General features: G+C 39.3%; 1 protein-coding gene across 1 annotated transcript in view; it reads right to left on the bottom strand.

The window, feature by feature from the left end:
• otofa (otoferlin a) overlaps nt 1-19,390 on the bottom strand; it is a 186,307-nt gene that overhangs the window by 67,422 nt on the left and 99,495 nt on the right. Inside the window, 8 exon segments of the mRNA XM_042333019.1 lie at nt 354-540; nt 724-883; nt 1,314-1,398; nt 2,337-2,399; nt 3,335-3,466; nt 5,177-5,231; nt 5,667-5,793; nt 7,680-7,747. Coding sequence (XP_042188953.1) covers nt 354-540; nt 724-883; nt 1,314-1,398; nt 2,337-2,399; nt 3,335-3,466; nt 5,177-5,231; nt 5,667-5,793; nt 7,680-7,747 — 877 coding nt within the window.

The following is a 19,390-nucleotide window of genomic DNA, read 5'->3' as shown; positions in this document are numbered from 1 at the left end:
TGCCCATACTGAGAACTTTGTGTGCGTTTAGTTGTGCATGTAGAGAATATAGCTGAGTGGCTCTGTATATGGGTTAACATTTCAATTGGATTTACACTAAACAGTTAGCCTTCGTTCAATGAGGAGACCGCACACGTAGGACAAAAGAAGCAAGAGATTTCCTTGTATCAATGTTGATTTCACTCTTTTTTAAAATAAGCCAGATTAGTAACTAGCCTTATCAAAGAATAAATGAAGGAGAGCATAGATGTTCTATTCTTCATGCAATCAAAACATTGTTAATATTTGACTCTCCTATTGTAATACACTTCAAACTGACTCCAGCAAGTGGATTTGTTTTTAAGTCAGGGTACCTTTTGTCCAGCAAATAACACTTGTACATAAGGATCAACCAAGTCTTTGTTTTCTCCAATGAATGCTTTCTTCATATTAGCCATTAGGCTGGTGTTCATCTTTGGCAGCCCCTCAGCCTTGTAGATCTTGACATAAAACCGGGCCCACTGCCTCTCTGATGGAACGCCTTCAGGAAGCAATAGGTTCCTGTTGACAAGCCACAAAATTAAAAAAAATCCCCGGCAAAAATAATAATATTTGTTATTACTGTTAATAATTTGTTGATCACTTAATAATAATTAGTATCAATAATAATTGTCACAATTTCCTATAATTCTTCGTCAAATGCTTCTATTTATTTAACCAGAATTCTGTAACATGACTTCTCACCCTTCAACATCATCATCATCTGTCTCATTGGCTCTGTGTGGTGTCTTAATGTTGTCTCCTTTTCCAACCACAGCAATGTCACACTTCAAATAACCTTTAAGACCAGCAGTAATGTCATCAGGGTCAGAAAGGATTGCCCACCTGTGGCGGAACTGATGCTCTGTTCAAATGCAAGAAAGCAACACAATAGAGGATTTAAATCTGAATATTTACAGATGTACAGGTTTCCATCACTTTTCATGACTTGGGAGAAGTTTTTTGCAAATAAGCTGATAAGATTTTCTATACTTAACTGTAAAAGTAAAGTAGTTGCACAATGTAGACAATTACTAGTAGTACCAGTTAGATGATGTTTATGCCTCGGTAATCCCTATAATAAAATGTGCCTTATATAAATTATCATGAACATCATGTATTCTCTGTTGAAGTACTGAACATAACATCTTGTAAAAGACATGGGCATTTTAAAGCAATGCACAGTTTGACAACTTGTCAAGTACTCATCTTGCTTGCTGTTTGATTGACAGTAGCTTTTGCTAATGAGCTGAAAAAAGGTTTAAAAATAAACCTAATATGTAGGCAGCAATTACCTGGCTGTGAATAGATAGTGCCTATATCTATCTTGAAAGTGCCCACCAATGTCCCACTCCGTAGGAGGTTTTTGGAGTGAATCACCTGTAATTGAAAAGAAACTTTTAAAGAGTTTCATAAATTTTGCTTATTTGGATGAGCTTTGATATTTCCTAACAATTCAATCTTACAGGCCAAGGAAGCATGTTGAAATTGCTTTTAGTAACACTGAACAGCTTTTACTGTTTCAACACTAACTTTTATTGTATACATTGCACCATTTTGTTTATTTTTCCTTATATTTCCATTATGTTTTTTTCCTGTGTACTTTACCATATACACAAATTAATGAGAACACACAGGAATTGTTTAAGTATTGGTATTTGATTCAGCCATGTAATAAAAATCACACCTTATGCCAATTTTCGTTTTACTCTTTTCCACTATCATTGATAGTGATCTTTTCTCCCCTTTGCATTCTTTGGTTTCCTGTGCAATCCATTTACAGGGTCAAAATTGTGGTTTGTGATATTACCATTTGTGACATTATCACATGCTTCAAATTTGCCCCCTTAGAAGTGCACACTGTCAAAGGTCAGTACATTTACTGACAAGAATAGAACAGCCTCATAAAGTTCCTCTTAGCAACATTGTTTGAGTTGGCTTGATCCCACATGCACATAAATGTTGTCTTTCAAAATCAAATTTGATACTCACTGATCATAGAATCGAAGAAATTATAACACAGAAGGTTGATTCAACCTATCAACCTTGGGCGTCCTCTCGATGTGAAAGGCGCGATATGTGAATTGTCAATTATAGAATATGGGATCACAAAACTGTGCCCTGGTTGATTCTTTACAGTGGAAGAAATTTAAACTCTTCACCATGAAACACCATTCATTGACATTTCTAAGTAAATTTGTGCAGAACATTTACAAATAAAATAATCAATTTTCATTCTAACAACATTGTTTTGAATCTTTATTTCCAAACAACTTTTCAAAGCATTCAGTTATACAATAATATTTTAAAGTTCTCACCGACAGCTTGACTATTTTGTCGAACATAACGTCTGGAGGTACATGGAAATCAAAAACGAAGTACTAAGAATAAAAATGAAAAACAGTTTAGTAACTGACTAGTCACTGCAGGTTAGTTTCACCCTAATGTTGATGTATGTTTGCAATAGTAAATCTACTCTATACCCGAGGAACTGAATGTTCAGACTTTTGGCTCAAAGGCTGACTTTAAATAGATTGCAATGATGTAAGATCACAATAATCTAGCTGCTCTGCTATAAATGAAATCCTAACTCAGGTTCTATGTAAATGAATACTAAATAGTGATGTTTATTTATACGTAATGCAGAAAAATCTATCAAGACAGTCACTAAACAAGACATTTTAACAATAACTGACAGTGGTTCAGATAACAATCTCATTTATTAAAAAACAGCATGAAATGCAATTTAGAAGATTTAGAAAATAAAAAAAATGGATTAGCTGAAATAAATATATTTGGGAAAACTATTTGATTGTTTCAGGTTAGATTGCGTTACAAAGTAAAAAAAAGAGTGAAGATTGAAAGAGTAAAGCTGCCATGTTATCAATACTATTGTTTTAAATATAGAAAGAAATGGAAAAAAATACATAATACTTCATGAAGAGCGTTTTTAATGGGGAATATAAATTAGAATTAGATTAGACGGCATACATTAAGTGCATAATGAATCTGACCATTCTCCAGAAAGTGCAAGTTCAAATTAATGCATAAATAGCTTAGAGAGGATTGGCAGTAATCTAAGCAGATGGTGTTCTGACATTCAGATTTTCCAAATATCAAGCCACTGATTCATCTTTTACCATGTTACTGTTGCCATAAATTTGAAAGAAATGGGGAAAAGTTTTGCATAATTCCTTCATGGGAAAAATAATTCCTTTTAATGGGAAAAATGATTTGGAAATGAAAGCGTCATTAGCTAATGGTTTACTAAACACAGTTGTTTGTCAACCCTAGTGGAAAAGCCGTGATAGTTTACCTCATTGTAGTATGGACAGTTGGTAGATTCCTTCATGCTTGTATACTTCTTCTCCTCACCAATCTCAACACAGACAACTGGATCCATGTTCAGTCCCACCAGTTGCCTCCCTTCAATGATTGTAATGCTCACCTTAAATAGAAAGACATCTTAGAAAGAGAAAGATTCATCTCAAGCATGAATTATGTTTGCATGTAACAGGAAGGCAAATGGTTGCAGTACATATTGTGGCAGGAATGTCCTTTCAAAGGCACTGAAAAGTAGTAACACACAAATTCCCAAAGTGACGTCTGAAGGACCTTTTGCATATGTATTTGTTTGTGTTTTTATTCCATAATTTGCAAGAAATTTCTCCTCATTCTATTAGATGTATCCTGTAACACAAGCCATTCTCCACCCCAGACAGTAGCCAATACTGTTAGTTTATATTGAACTCAATCCTCTTATTTGATACCACTGATCTGAACTGCTCTTGGGAGCAGAAAATGTATTATTTACACACCAGAATTTGCATTTGGCAGATCTGAACGCCTTTACATTATTGCACTGGAGTCTCCATTGAGCACCCTAGAGTGGATTAACAGATGCTTCCTTTACTCTCCAATATGTGTTTACCTCAGTCTCAGAGGAGCACTCCCTCCTAAACCAATCACTTTCCATAGCGCATTGCCTATCCTTTTATCCTGAGTACCATGCCATTTTGTGCTGAATTATGGGCTGTTTTTGTGTTGTGAACCCGCATGTAACTAGGAATTGGGTTGAAGTTTCAATAAACGAACCCACATTAATTTTTCTTCTCCATCTCTTCTAATGGAGATCTATATACATGCTTACTACTCATTTCAGAATGTATTACCTTTCATTTATCAACATTCCTCTTCCAACACCTAGCATTTTATTATTAATGAGGGGCTTAGTATGGCCAATTTTATCCAAAATTTGCTTCATGACAGACAACAGTAAAGAACGAAAATGAAAGAAAGAAAAAAAGTGAGAGAACAGCACAGAAGCAGCCACTCAGCCCAATCCATCGATGGTGGTGTTCATCCTCCATATGAGTCCTCACTCATTCCTTACTTCCTCTCATACCCTTCCATTCCCCTCTCCCTCATGTGAAACTTTAGCTTCCTTTTGAATGCATCTACACTATCTGATTCAACCATTTTTTCAGCAGTAAATTCCATAATCTCACCACTTTATGAATGAAGTAGTTCCTCCTAAATTCTCTTTTAGATTCCCTAATCCTATCTTATATGTGTGTCTTCTGGTTAATGACTCCCCAACCAGTGGAAGCAGCATATTTATTTTAACCTTGTCAAATCCATTTATAATTTTATAATTAAGCACCCTCCCAAACAACTTCAAACATGCCTCTCAAATAAACCGGTTGGCTACCTTTTCACCACATGACAAGGTAAATTACAGTACTATAATTCAGAACCTTCAGTCTGGAAAAGTAATTTAAATCACAAAATAATGCTATGGAAGAGCATCAGTCAAGTTACATTAAATATATAACTTTTTGAAAACACCAACAAATATCCAAACTTTGACTTTTAAACTTTTTGGGCTGCCTTCACTTTCAGAAGTTTCTGCTCATTGGTGGGAGACTGTTCCCACTGCATCAGCCTGTGTAGGTTGCTTGTAAATGTCTCACTGATCTTTCTCATATTTTGGCATAACAATTCACCATCATGGCTATCTTCCGCAAATGGTTGGTTAAATTTGATCAGTTTAGCCTGCTGTAGCGTAAAGTAAAGTGTCTTCACATGTGTATATCTTTCAACCAGTCCTAGCCAGAGCAGTGTTTGAGCTCTAACAGATACCCTATCTGTAACTTACTTGGTAATCCTGAGGTCTGCCTGCGCTGGGCTCCATTTTGATATCAGGCTTTGATCTGCAAACAAATAGAGAAAATGTATGTGTTTCTTTGGTGGGACCAGGAGTAGGATAATTCTCTGTTACTTTAAAATTAAAATGTAAAATGATTTATTTATGGGATTCCAACTCAACTCTGTTATGAAAGGAAATCTGAGACACAAAGATGCTGGAAATTAATTGCAGGTTGATCGGGACCTGAGAGAGAAATATGAGATTAAGCCATTCTGGTGCAAACCTCACAGTAACTATTAGATCAGAAGCTGGGTCTGCGGCGGGTGATGATGTGGAGGTGATTAATCCACAACATTTCTGGATAATAAGTAAGTCCTTATTATAGGAACGGATCCTTTCATATGAGTATTTTTCAACCAATCATTGCAATATTGTTGGTCAATCAAACTCAGTGATGATACCAATGTGTACATGTTACTTCCCATGAGTAACTAACTACCTCTTGTTTGAGACATTAATGGTGACGGCTGTGACAGAGGCCAGTGAGATGCTGTCAGGATCCAGGCCTCCGCCCAGTCGCATGGTCTTCCTGTCCAGGTCTTCTGTTTCCAGAACAGCAGCATCATCTGCAAGAAATAAAACAAAGATTTAAAGCTCTATGCTTGATCCCGCTTTTTAAAATTCAATTAAAACATTCTCCAAACTAAAACTCTCTAAAAAAAAGTCCAAAAGACAGTTTTATTTTGAGAGGCCATATCATAATTTCAAAACAAAAATGTCCACATATTTCTTTCTTTTCTAATTTTTACTCCCCACTGGCATACTTCTCTGTTTCCTCCTGGTCTCCTCTTGCTAGGGTGCAGTTCCATGGATGCTGGTTGCTCCCCCCACTATTTTCAACTGCCTTCAATGTAGGATTTTGAGTTGCTATAATTTATCATGACAATCATTCATGTTGCTGCGTTCAGTGTTCACAACAACAACAACAACTTGTATTTATATAGTGTTCTTCATACAGGGTAGCATCTCAGAGTGCTGAACAACAGTATAGTTTGACACCATTGCTGGTGGGATTTCCTATCACTGAACTGTGGGCACATGTCAGAACCGATTCCTACCCTGTCTGGAGATAAATAATACGTATTTTTAAAATCTGATATAGTGCCTCTTCATGTCATCGAGACGTCTCAAAAGTGCTTCACAGGATTTTACTGTGAAGTGTAATGACTGTATATTTGTAAGCAAACGCAACAGCTAATTTGGCAATATCCATAAACAGCTATGAAGTGAATGACCTGATTTATTTGCCACGACATCAGGAGAAACTCCATTCTCTTTATAAATAGTGCTGTGAGGTCTTTACCATCCACCTGAACAGATATTGGACCTCAGTTTAATGTCTCATACAAAGGACAGCACCTCCAACAATGTAGCGCTCCACCTATGGAATGACCTAAACTGAGTTCAAAATTCCACCATGAGACTTGAACCCATAAACGTTTGACTCAGAGGGAAGTATGTTACCAATTGAGGAGCGCTGACACCTATAGTAGTTCCACAAGATCCAACCTTTCCCATCTTATTGTGCTTTTCACTGGGAGAAGATAAATATGTAGAAATTGTGACCAGAGAAATTATACCAACTGGTCAGGCCACAAGAAAGAAAAGGTGACAATAACAATAACTTAATGTAAGAGCCTTGGGATAAAGTCTCGAAGCACTTAACAGTGGCAGAGCTTGAGGCTGAACCAGGGAGAAAAGGGAAATGACCTTAGGCAAGGTGAAAGATCTCCATAACTACATCCTTATTCAAAGGTTGGCATATTCAAAAAGAGAAGAGCACTTCTCCGAGTGTCCAGGCCAACAATTAATAGTCATTCACTCTGAACGGCTGTTTACGGTTATGCGCAGAATTGGCTGCCATGTTCGTCCCCAAAACACAGTCACTCCACTTTACAATATATCTAGTGAAGCTCTTTGGGACATCCTCCTCACATAAAAGGCATTATATCAACTACAAAGATTATGAGATTGCATTTGGGTTCTTTTTTGGACGTGGGCCATGGGTAGCTGGGGGATTGGGGGAAGAAACCCCTGGAAAAGAATCATCTCAAAGTAAAGTGTGTCATGAGATTTCAGGAGTATCAAACATTTTCAAAGATATAATAATAATATATAATAATCCTTGCATTTGATATAGCGCTTTATCATTTATTGCAAACCTGGTTTACTTCAGAGCTGGGAGACTGAGTGACTATGTCAGTCACACTGTTTCAGACAGAAACATTTTTTTTTTTTGGTAGATATGTGCCATTTTGTGCCAACATCTCAAATCAGAATCATCAAAATTGGTAAATTATTGAACAGCAAATGTTTCAGTACATTCATTAAGAGCCCTGTTCTTAGGTTAAAGCAACAGAAAGTGGAATTGAATTTTCTGTTGACTTTTATTGATTCAACGTAAAGGATGGGGGAAGATATAGATAGGCCTTACCTCCACCATGACCATGACCCTTCTTAGAGTGCTCGTCCTTGTGAGGACGTGTCTTCCCCAGCTTCATTCCTGAGAAAACTCCTTTTCTGTGGAGAAAGTAAGCAACCAACATTTAATATAAAATCTTGCTGAGACTCAAAAGATCTTGAAGGTTGGATATTCTTGGCCTTATACAATTTGGAATTGACCAAAGAGAATAGGTGATTAATTGTGAGTTTACTTCTTCATGTTGTGTTCTCGACAAAGTGAAAAATACCAACCTGGGCGAAAGCAATTAATGCTATACTATATAGACCAAATATAATTTAATGAAAGATGTGAAAATACTCAAAAACATAAGTTGTGATAGTACTGTATATTTAAAAATAACCTGAAAAATTCATCAGTGTTTCCTATTTCCACTTCACTGTTACCATTAGAGAAAACAGTGTTTAGCAACACTTGGAAGGAAGTCTGGCCCAAATCATTTGATATAAAATGTCAGAGCATTTTGTACATTACAGGATGATTTACAATCTTTCTCAGAATTTTTTCCTTTACCCACAGTCTAAATGTTCTGTAACTGTGAGATACTGGAAGTTTGTAGCTAACTGACAGCTGAGCACCACTGAGTGTCACGCAGGGAAGTCATCAAATGAGAATAAGTTGTGCAGCTGGGCTTCTGGTGATTAATTATGTGTTTAATGATTAATTATATTCTCAACAAAGTGAAAATATCAACTGGGGCGAAAGCAGTAATGCTATAATTTACTATGAACCAAATATAATGTATAATGTATAAATATATAATGTAGGATGCTAAAGGGTTGCTAAATGATTATTATTGGTTCCATTTGTAAACTATTTTGTCTCCAAACTTATTTTGATATTGTTGAAGATGTTAAGCTAACATTTGAGTTACTGGTGGAACCATTGCACAATGGGAAGAGAGGTTTGTCTGAGCTGTGGGCAGGAAAATGTTAGCAATGTTCTCAGGCGTTTCATGCCGAGCTGTGATCCTGCCATCCTATTACGCCTGCATCCACCTAGTGAGGGCTTAAACCTGGTAACTATCCTCCTTGGAGGAGCAGGTAAGCAGGACCTCCTTGGAGATGAACTGAGAGAGGAAATGAAATTGAATGAAATGTCGTAATGACAGCCAGCCCGGCTCATCTGCAGGACATGGGAAGGGCAGACCAGTCACTGGGGGCAGGGACTCTTTCCACTCAACTCTGGTTAACCCTGCAAGCCAAAGCCCTAATGGGTAGGAATGTCTTTGCTGGACAAACTGCAGGAAAGCTTACCAGGCAGTGCTCTCAATCGCAAGCTATCCTGTTTCAGCTGGATAGACTCCAGCAGTACACCATTCATACTCTGGGGTCCCCAAGCCTTGGCTCTTGCCAACATGCCTAATACTCTTTGGAATTAGGTAAGGAGGGTGCATCTCTCTAGGGAGATAATATCTATTCCATTTCAATATTTCCATTTCAAAGTATTTCTGGAATCTCCATATAGGTGAGATAATAATAATAATAATAATCCTTGCATTTGATATGGCGCTTTTCACGTCGGGAGGACGTCCCAAAGCGCTTCACAGAACACACTGTAAAGTGAATTGACTGTATATTTGTGGGCGAACGCGGCAGCCAATTGCGCACAGCAATGTCCCACAAACAGTCGTAGATTGAAAATGACCAATTTTTATTATTGTTTTTGGTTTTGGAGGGATTATTATTAGACGTGTGGAGTAAGGAAACTTGCCCAAGGTTTCGCCCTGCCTGGAATTGAACTCAGGTCTCTCACTTGCAAAGCGAGTGCTCTAACCATTGAGCTACAGGAGATGCATGGAACTCTCAATTTAGTTTGGATACTCTTAAGGTGATGTGTTTCCGTATGTGTGGGACACCTGGCTGACCCCCAAAAAATGGAATAACAAGTAAACAATGAAATTAATAAAACATGAACAAAAATTTTACATTTGTATAGCACTTTTCATATTAGGAGGATTACTCAAAGCACTTCAGAAAACTGAGTGGGAGCTTGAGTTGGGGAAGGAAGGAGCTGAGCAGAGGGGTTAAAGTGGTTGAAAATATAGCTCATAAGGTGAACTTTCAATATATCACTTTCAAAGCCCTCCATAGTCCTGCTCCTCCCTAACTGTGTGACCTACTAGATCTCTAACAACCTATCCACTCCCTCTGCTTAGTGGACACTTGTCTGCTCCAAGTCCCCCACCCTACCCACTCCACCATCAGCAGTTGGGCCTTCACCCTCTGGAATCCCTCCGCCTTGCCCCCTCCCTTGCCTCCTTCAAGACCCATCTCAAGACCTTCCTCTTCAACTGGGCCTTTGGTCATCATCCCACCAATACGAGCCCTGTTCTTCACCCCTCTTGATTCCAGCCCCCAGCTCGGGTTCAAGCCCTTCACCATCCAGCGCCTTGGGATGTCCTCCTGACGTTAGAGGCGCTATATAATGCAATATGTTGTTTTTGTTGTAGGGAGTAAAGAGGGCAAAGCAGAGGGAGTCTGGGTTGGAATTCCAGAGAGTGAGGATGGCTGATGGTGAGGTGGAGTAGGCAGGGAACATGAAGTAGGCCAGTGTATAATGAATAGAGGGAGTGATCAAGCACTGGGGTGGCAGGAGGTGGCAGAGGTTGGGATGGGGCAGGGCAGTGATGGGATTTGAATATGAGATCTTGAATTTGCTCTCCTGAGTTACAGGGAGCCAGTGGAGATGTGTTATAGACTCAATTCAGAGACCTAGTTTTACAACTTATTTTCACTTGATGACTATCCTCTATGACAAACAATTGCAAAATGAACACAAGACAATATTGCTGAAGCAATTTTCAGACTCTCAATTCTGAATCAATGTCAATTTCAAGTTTGAATACAGTGTCTTTGAGGTTGCTCTATATAATACATTTTGTTATTAACACGAGTAAATAACTGGCTGGAAAATTAAATTGAAGACTTTCTGTAGTAACATAGAAGCTGCTTTGTTTACATTGAAAGAATTGGTACCGTTTTATATAACCTCATTTATTCCCACTGTGGATTCTCATATGACAAAGATCAAGGGCAAAAGACATTTTCTCTTTCTCAGATCACATTCTTATTTTACACTGTCACTGAACAACTGTAACATTAAATCTGTAAAACAAATATACCATTTTAAAATAAAATAGATGACTTTCTATGCAGGACTTCTGTCTAATGTTAACGTTTCCTGAACCTTAAACCTGGAGATCGATGAATTTCTCATGTCTGAATGATAAAATTAGCCACTTCTGTTCATCAATTTCATCATCAAACGTAATAATACTTCCATAATTTTCACATTCAAACACAATTTTTTTTTCACTTGGCTACAATTTTGCAAGAAACTAAATATTTGAAATCATTGTGTATTAATATATCAAATGAAAACATGCAGTTTTTCTATAGACAAATAAGTTATTCCAATTAAAAGTTACGCTACTTAAAGACAAATTTCCTCTGAATGGAAATATTTTTCGTAGTTCTCTTAAAAGCGATTTTCATTAAGTTCCCTTTTGTAAAAAAAACAATCTTGCTCATTTCTACTTTTGCAGTCCTTAGTTCATTGACGATGTCATGGCTTTCTTAGGTAAAATATAACATATAAACTATTGGTCTCAAATTCCAAACAAAGTTCTGGGTTGTAATTAAACACTATAGAATTTACAAGCTATCTGGTAATATAAAGTGCAATATCTTAATCGGAAGATCTTTCAGTTTTCAAAAGATCCACAGTTTTTCATTTCTGTGGCAACTAGTTGTCTTAAAACAGAATTGCAGATATAAAAACTACATTTGAATGTTTCTTATTTTTTGTCAAGTAAACTCAACACACTTGTTTTAGATTGTTGCGACTGCATTGCCAAAATATTGCTCAATTCCTATATAAAAGCAACATATCGACTATGTACAATGGAAAAAAAGGAGAAATATCTGCATTCACTTTCTGAACACACAATACATACCATGTAAAAAGCGGTGTTTCTTCAGCTTCTAGAGACCTCGCACCTCTCACAAATTCCCACAGTCGTAAAGAGGAAAACCCAAATTTTCTAAGAAAGTGTTTTGCCTTATTGTTTTTACAATCCTCCTGGGCGATCAAATGAATGGTACCAAAACCAAGAAAAAGAATGCAAATGAGGAAAGTTTGCAAAAAAAGTTCAGCTAGGGACAGGATCAAGAGCTTGTGCTGCTGTGAATGGATATGCGATGAATGTTGCATGAGATGAAGAGAACCTGAAACGCTGAACACGATGCTTAGGTCATTCAGTCATATCAGGACCATTCTCTGTTTCGTGGGGACAAGTGACACACAAAACGTTTCAGCCATGATCATTGGTGAAGTACAATTGCCTCCTTTGTTACTGTGGCACATGCTAAAATACAGTAAGCTGCTTATTATGTATCGAGGTCTCACATGTGGTGTAAACTTAGTTATTTGGAATGTATCAATTACGAATGTACAAGGATGTGCTCGGCATGTTCTCAATGCTGACGTCTGACAGGCTGGATTGTATATTCGGCCTCTGGCATATGAATCATCTACCGGTTGGTCATTAAATTGGTCATCCACTTCATGGCTGGTTGTGTGGACATCACTATGCACAAATGGGCTGCCGTGTTTGCTTACAAATATACCGTCACTCCACTTCACAGTAAAATCCTGTGAAGCAATTTGAGATGTCCTCCTGACGTGCAAGGTACTATATCCCCCCAAAAAGCAAGATTATAACTGGTTGTTTAACTAAACAGAGTATTGAGAATAAGCCCCAGGTCTGAAAGACCAGCAGTAAAACTTTGTATCCTGGAGCCAGAAGTTGATTGTGCAAAATAGGTTCATGGACATGGGGATGACATTGGTGCCTGGGGAGTGGGGTTTGGGAGAAACTGCCTCTGGTACATCTGGATATATTTGTAATTTGCAATTAACAATTAATTAGCAATTACAAATTCCTAAAAAAACTGCATATTTAGCGCCACTCGCAGAATCTTAAAAGACGTTTTCTGCTACCTTTTCTTTATTCCCCCGAAGATGCTGACTCCCGCTGAGATACGGATCCGTGGGTGTTGTCTACCTTCCCCATGAGGCTGTTCTTTGTGTGTGAATATTGGCTGACTCTTCGACCAACCACAGCCAATTGTGGCCTCACTTGACATTCACGCACACGCACATACACACACACACTTTCCAACGATGGTCATTAGATAGGGATCAGGAAATTTACCTTACCAGCCCATGGGCACTAACAACAACAACAAAATTACATTTAAGGGGGCCTTTCACGTCAGGAGGACGTCCCAAGGCGCTGGACATTCAGGGGTCAGGACTCGAGCATGGGGGAGGGATGGGGAAGGCAGAGAGGTGGGAGAGGGACTGAAGACACGATCAAAGAGGAGGGAAGCAAGACGAAGGGACTGTGGGTTGGAGTTCTAGAGTATGGGGGCAAGAGAGGCTGAAAGTCCGGCCACTGATGGTAGGGCGGGTCGGGCGGGAGACATGGAACAGGCTGGAGCCCGCTGAACGGAGGGAGCGGGCAGGTTGGTAGGGAATCAGCAGGTCAGAGGTAGGAGGGGGCAAGGCTATGGATGGCCTTGAAAGTGAGGATGAGGACTTTGAATTCGATCCTCTGAGGGATGGGGAGCCAGTGGAGTCAGGTGAGGGTGGGAGTGATAGGGTCATGGAGCCTGGTGCGTGAGAGTACACGAGCTGCAGAGTTTTGGTTGATCTGCAGCTTGTGAAGGGAAGAGTTGGGAAGGCCGATGAGGAGGGAGTTTCCATAATCAAGCCTTGATGTGATGAATGCGTAGGTGAGGATTTCGGCAGCCTGAGGGGTGAGGCAGTGTCGGAGTCTGGCAATGTTGCTAAGACTAACTAATTACAGGGTCTCTCGGCTGAACCCGAATGGAGCAGAGGGAAAACAAGCATGGCCGGGGATCATACTCGTCAGATCCAAAGGGATCGGTTTCACTCAACGGAGTGGCTTTAACAACTGAGTCTCTGAATGTGCTGTGCGAGTATCCTAATATCTGGTTACAGTACTCAAACTGTCCCTTCTTCCCATCGATTTTATTGCTTTACTCTTCTTTATTAACCTTTAGTTTTGAATGTATATTTTTAATATTGTTTCCTTAATTGTCATGTCCAAAGATGTAGGGGGTTTCCATTTCAATTTTTTACTTATTGAATTTTTAGCTATATTCTTAATCAGCAACTCATTATAAATAATTGAAGCATGTCAGATATAGGATTCCCTGCCTTTGGTGTGTTTAGTGGCATATATTGAATTTTGTATCTACTTAAAGGTCAATGTCAACTCTTGCTTGAATTTGATTAATTTAATGGAAAATGTTCCTACAGGGTTGAAAGTTAGTTTTGCTTTTTCTTAAAAAAATAATATTTTTGGTCAGCCAGGTGGAATCCCATCACCAACTCCAACCTGGGAAGAAGTATTTTCGACTGAAGGTGTTCTTGCCAGATTGATATTTGGTGAGCATGAATCCGGTTTAGAGATATTAACTGTACATCTGAATAGGCATTCACTGTCTGCCTGCGACATAGGAAACCCATAATTTGTCTATAACTAGCTTTTCACAAAGGTGAAAATCCTGCAAGCCAAATAATAATAATTTTTGCATTTTATATTGTGCCTTACCACGTCGTTGAGACGTCTCAAAGCGTTTCACTGGATATATTATAAGGTGGATTGACTGGGTATTTTGGTGGGCAAAACACGGTAGCCAATTGAGGGTGGGTGATCCAAGCTGGATAAGCAGTGGGAAGCTTGCCAGACAGCCTTTTCAATGGTGTGCAGTTCTAACTAGTTAAACTACAGCTGTACCCCAATGTATAATATAGTAAATAATAATCCTTGCATTTGATATCGTGGCTTTAGCTGATAAACGTGTTTGAGACATCTCAAATCGCTTCATAGAATGTACTGTCAAGGGAATTAACTGTATATTTTGTGGGCAAACGTAGCAGCAGTGTCCCACAAACAGTCGTGGATTGAGTGACCAATTTATAATTTTTTTGTTGAGGGAAGTATTACCCCCGAAAAAGCGATCCACCAATCGACGAACGACCAGGTTCCTACTTACTTCCAGGTAAACAGAGATGCGTGAAGTAAGGAAACTTGCCAATTGTTTCACCCTGCCAGGGAATTGAAACCCAGGTCACTTGCTTGCGAGGCGAGCGCTTTAACCACTGAGCTACAGGACTCCACACTGTGCATTGAACACTATGGGGTCCCCAAGCCTTGGCTCTTGCCTTAAACTCTCTGGAATTAGGTAAGCAGGACGCATCCCCTGTTGAGAGAGTTTCATTCCATTCCAGACACGGACATTTCCATGCGTATGTGTCATACATGGAACTCTGTCTGGTTTGTCTTAAACACGGTGATGAGCGTCTATATGTGTCAGATACAAGGCCGACCAAAACAAAATCACAAAGGTAGTCCTGTCCCCTTGCCAATCACATTTTACAAGTGAATGTGCTTTCCAAATCAGCTAAAATAAAACTATAAAAAACATTATCCACCACAGACATCAATGTTGTTGTGAATCAGCAATGATATCAGTGCAACGCAATGTACCAAAAATGCCATGTATCAAAAGTGAACAGTGAGAAATGGCTGTTCTTTAGGGACATGTTCCACAATGTTGTCTGTGGATCAATTGCCAGGCAGCACCCAAGACTCTGGATTCAGCTTCCTATAGTTACTATTAGAAAGATGAGAAAAACTTCAAGCTCTATAGTAGAGGTAGCATTATACAGTGGACAGGCAGATAATACCCTGACCGCCTGTGGGGACTCGATAAGCCAGGAGTGACGGCAGGATTATCGATTCAAAACTCGACAGATAGAATGAAAGTCTTTTAGGTGAACCCTGAAAAACGCCTAGACTGAAATGAGATTGGAATCAGGTCCCAGTGACTTTTAGCTGATAAACATCCTCTCCCCTCACCCACCCCCGTTTTGTACATTTGGCACGTACACTTGACCGATTAATATAAATGCAAAACGTGACATAAACAAGCAGAGCAAAATTGACACTCCTGCTCGTGTGCAGACTCACTGTGAGTCTAAGAGACTAATTGTGTTGAAAATGGGTTTGCAAGTGTGCTTATCAACATCCCTGCATATGACAGCAGTTCCCCCATTAGTTCTCATGTGTTTCTGCCTCATTTCATTCTGCTCAATCTTTATTAAAAACCATTAAGATTTTAAAAAATCAAATGCAAGATTATTTTATTCGATTGTAAGTAATATGTCAGAATATTATCATTATCTGGAATCCAATTTAGTTGTACGGTGGGTGGCGTGAAAATCTTCTAACAAAACATCAGCCCAAAAGAGCAAAATAAATACACCTTTTAAGTGCCTTCGCACACACAAAGTTACAAAAGAACAGCAAACTTAGATAAATCAGACCTATTTATGTTCTTGGTTATTAATCATATTAAGATGAGCACCAAATAATCTTTGATTTTGCAAGGCTTTAAACATTGAGACTGGGCAAATGCCAGAACATAGGTTATTCATGCTGTTTGTGCACTTTCATTTTGAAATTATATATATGCAGCTTATTATATATATACAGCTGAAGCTGGACACTGCCTCAGGCAAGGTTCATAGCAAGAGCAAAGTGTTGGTGAGAATACTAATGCAGTCTAGTTGGCTTTCCTCTGTTGAAAATAAGGGTGCTGTGATAATAGACACTATGATATTTATCAATGTTTATTACTAATATACTGCATAGTTACCATGATTAATTATTCTAGAGAGTCACTCCAGGGCTAAACCATGTCCAGTTGTTGTCACTTTGTATGATTGCTATGCCACTCTTACAGATTTATTCACTATTGTTCACTATATTATTCACTATTGTTAGCTTCCTATGTAATATTTGCTGATACCTACTTTTCTTTGGTATCTTTGCTCCCTTTGGCATCCTTAGCTTTGGGAACGTCCTTGTCTTTGCTGAATACAACAACAACAAAATTACATTTGTATAGCGTCTTTCACATCGGGAGGACGTATCGAGGCACTGGACCTGAGCTGAGGATCGGGGTGGGGGAGGGGGGAGGGTGGGGGGGAAGCAGGGAGAAAGCACAGCCGAAGAGGAGGGTCTTGAGGTAGGACTCGAAGGTGGCAAGAGAGGGGGCGAGACGGATGAACTGCGGGATGAAGTTCCAGAGGGTGGGTGCAGAGTGGTGGAAAGCCCGTCCGCCGATAGTGGGGCGAGCAAGGCGGGAGACGTGAAGCAGGCCGGAGCCCACTGAACAGAGGGAGTGAACAGGATGGTAGAGGGCTAGGAGGTCTAAGAGAGGGGAGCAAGAATGTGGAGGGCTTTGAAGGTGAGGACCAGGATCTTGAACTGTATCCTCTGTGAGATGGGAAGCCAGTGGAGGATGGCAAGGATAGCGTGATAGGGTCACAGAGCCTGGTGCAGGAGAGGACACGGGCTGCAGAGTTCTGGATGAATAGTACGTAAACCATAAAAGTGCACAAAAGAAGCATCCAAAAATAATTGAAATAATAATAATAATAAAATCAAACAAGTGAACTGAGGCTTTAAATCAAATATACAGTATCTGACTTTAAAGATTTTCCCCCCAGGATTTGATTCTGCTGGATGATAGAGCTGGATGGAATGTTTAGAGCCTCAGGCCCATTCAGTGTGTGCTGTTTAATCATCATATTTCCTTTGCTATTTTAGAGATTCCAGGTTTAAAGGATTTCAACTTGAAGACTTGTAGCATTCTGTACCAAAATAACAATGATGAAAAGAGTTAAAGGGAAATGTTTGCAAATATCTTTCTGACTTTTTCTGCTGCTTTTAAATGTTTGTTTGCTTATACAATGATATAGTTGGTATAGAAGGAACTATTTAGTAGACTGAATGACTGTAAATGAAGGTTCAGTGGACAATCCTGAACATTTTCTTTGGTCTGCGTGCTGGGAGCCTCCTGTGTGAAATGAATTCACAACCTCAACCTAATTCCTAGTGGATGTAAGTCTAAGACAAGGGCATACCACTATTAAAAAGAGTTAGAGAAAGCTAAATGTCTTTCTATTCAAGCATTTATAGATTCATTCATACAATACAAAATTATATTTGTATAGCGCCTTTCATGTTGGGAGGACTTTCAAGGGCACTGGATAGTCAGGGATTTGGATCCGAACTGGGGGGTTGGGATCAGGGAGGGTGGAGGGCAGGGAGGGTAGGAGGATGGCTGAAGGCGCGGTCGAAGCGGCAAGTCTTGAAACAACAGCAGCAACAAAATTACATTTATATAGTTCCTTTCATGTCGGGAGGACATCCCAAGGCGCTGGCTCGAGAAGTGCTTTGAAGGAGGCAAGGGAGAGAGTGAGGTGAAGGGAATGTGGGGTGGAATTCCAAAGGGTGAGGGCAGAAAGGCTGAAAGCCCAACCTCTGATGGTGGGGCAGGCTGGGCGGGAGATGTGGAGCAGGCTGGAGCCTGCTGAGCAAAGGGAATGAACAGGTTTATATGGGGTTAGCAGATCACAGAGGTAAGAGGGAGCAAGGCTGTGGACAGCCTTAAGGCGAGGACGATGATTTTGAACTCTAAGCTGGGGAGCCAGTGGAGCCGTGCGAGGGTGAGGGTGATGGGGTCAATCATAGATTTTCGATATGACGGCCTGAATAATAACAACAACAAAATTACATTTATAGAGCGCCTTTCACATCGGGAGGACGTCCCTCAATAAATAGTGAACCACTGCTTCTTCTGGTGAGAATTGGGAACTGGAAGCCATAGTGAAATAAGGAAAACAAATCATGCAGCGGGTGGTGGGAATGTGAAATTCACTCCTCAGAGCGCAGTGGAGGCGGAGTCAATTGAAACATTTATAAGGAAATAGATAAATGCTTGACAGACAGAGGTAGCAGGGGACATGGAGAAAGGGCGAGAGGTGGAATTAAGTTGTGGATCAGCCACGATCTTGGAAAATGGTGGGACAGGCTCGAAGGGCCAAGTGGCCAACTCCTGTTCCTATGTTTCTATCTCATTTTCTATTTCTTTTCTTTCCAAATAGTAATAACATTGAACTTAATCCTCATCCTGCTGGATTGTTACCATAACATTTGCCTTTACTTGAATTTATGGAGTTAAAATCTGTAAAAGTCAGATACTGCTTTAATCAACTTGTATTATAACTGCATACTTGCCAACATTATGGATTCAAGTGTGATATATGTCAACTCCTTTGGCAATAAATCCAATATATTGGTTAAAATGCAGAAAAGGCATATTTTGTGACTTAATTTTTTAAACCTAATTCTTCCTGTATTGTGCCTTGTGTTGGTTGCGTGATAAAAGTTGGCAAATATGCATCCAGGTTAGAAGGCACTACTGATATGTTAATGTCTGTCACATGATTTACTGTATTTTAATGAATAGGCTGTAAAATGCAATGTAAATATCAACACGTTGCAAAATAAAAAATACTGAAGCAAATAAGCATCAAATTATAAGTAATGTGTAAATTATCGACACAAATTAACGATAAATTACAATATAAATTACAACAGATTTATAATTTAAGATAAATTTACAGGATACGGAAGTGAGTGAGCAATGCTCTAACAGTGGGGTGTACCCAATCCCATTATTATCCTTCCAGTTAAATTAAGTCAATATCATTTGCTTTGGATCATGTTTTAATTTTAGTGACAGCCCTACTAC

The sequence above is a fragment of the Callorhinchus milii genome, unplaced genomic scaffold (genome assembly GCF_018977255.1).
Source record: "Callorhinchus milii isolate IMCB2004 unplaced genomic scaffold, IMCB_Cmil_1.0 Scaffold3, whole genome shotgun sequence".
NCBI classification, from domain to species: domain Eukaryota; kingdom Metazoa; phylum Chordata; class Chondrichthyes; order Chimaeriformes; family Callorhinchidae; genus Callorhinchus; species Callorhinchus milii.
This window is presented reverse-complemented; position numbering and strand designations above follow the sequence as displayed.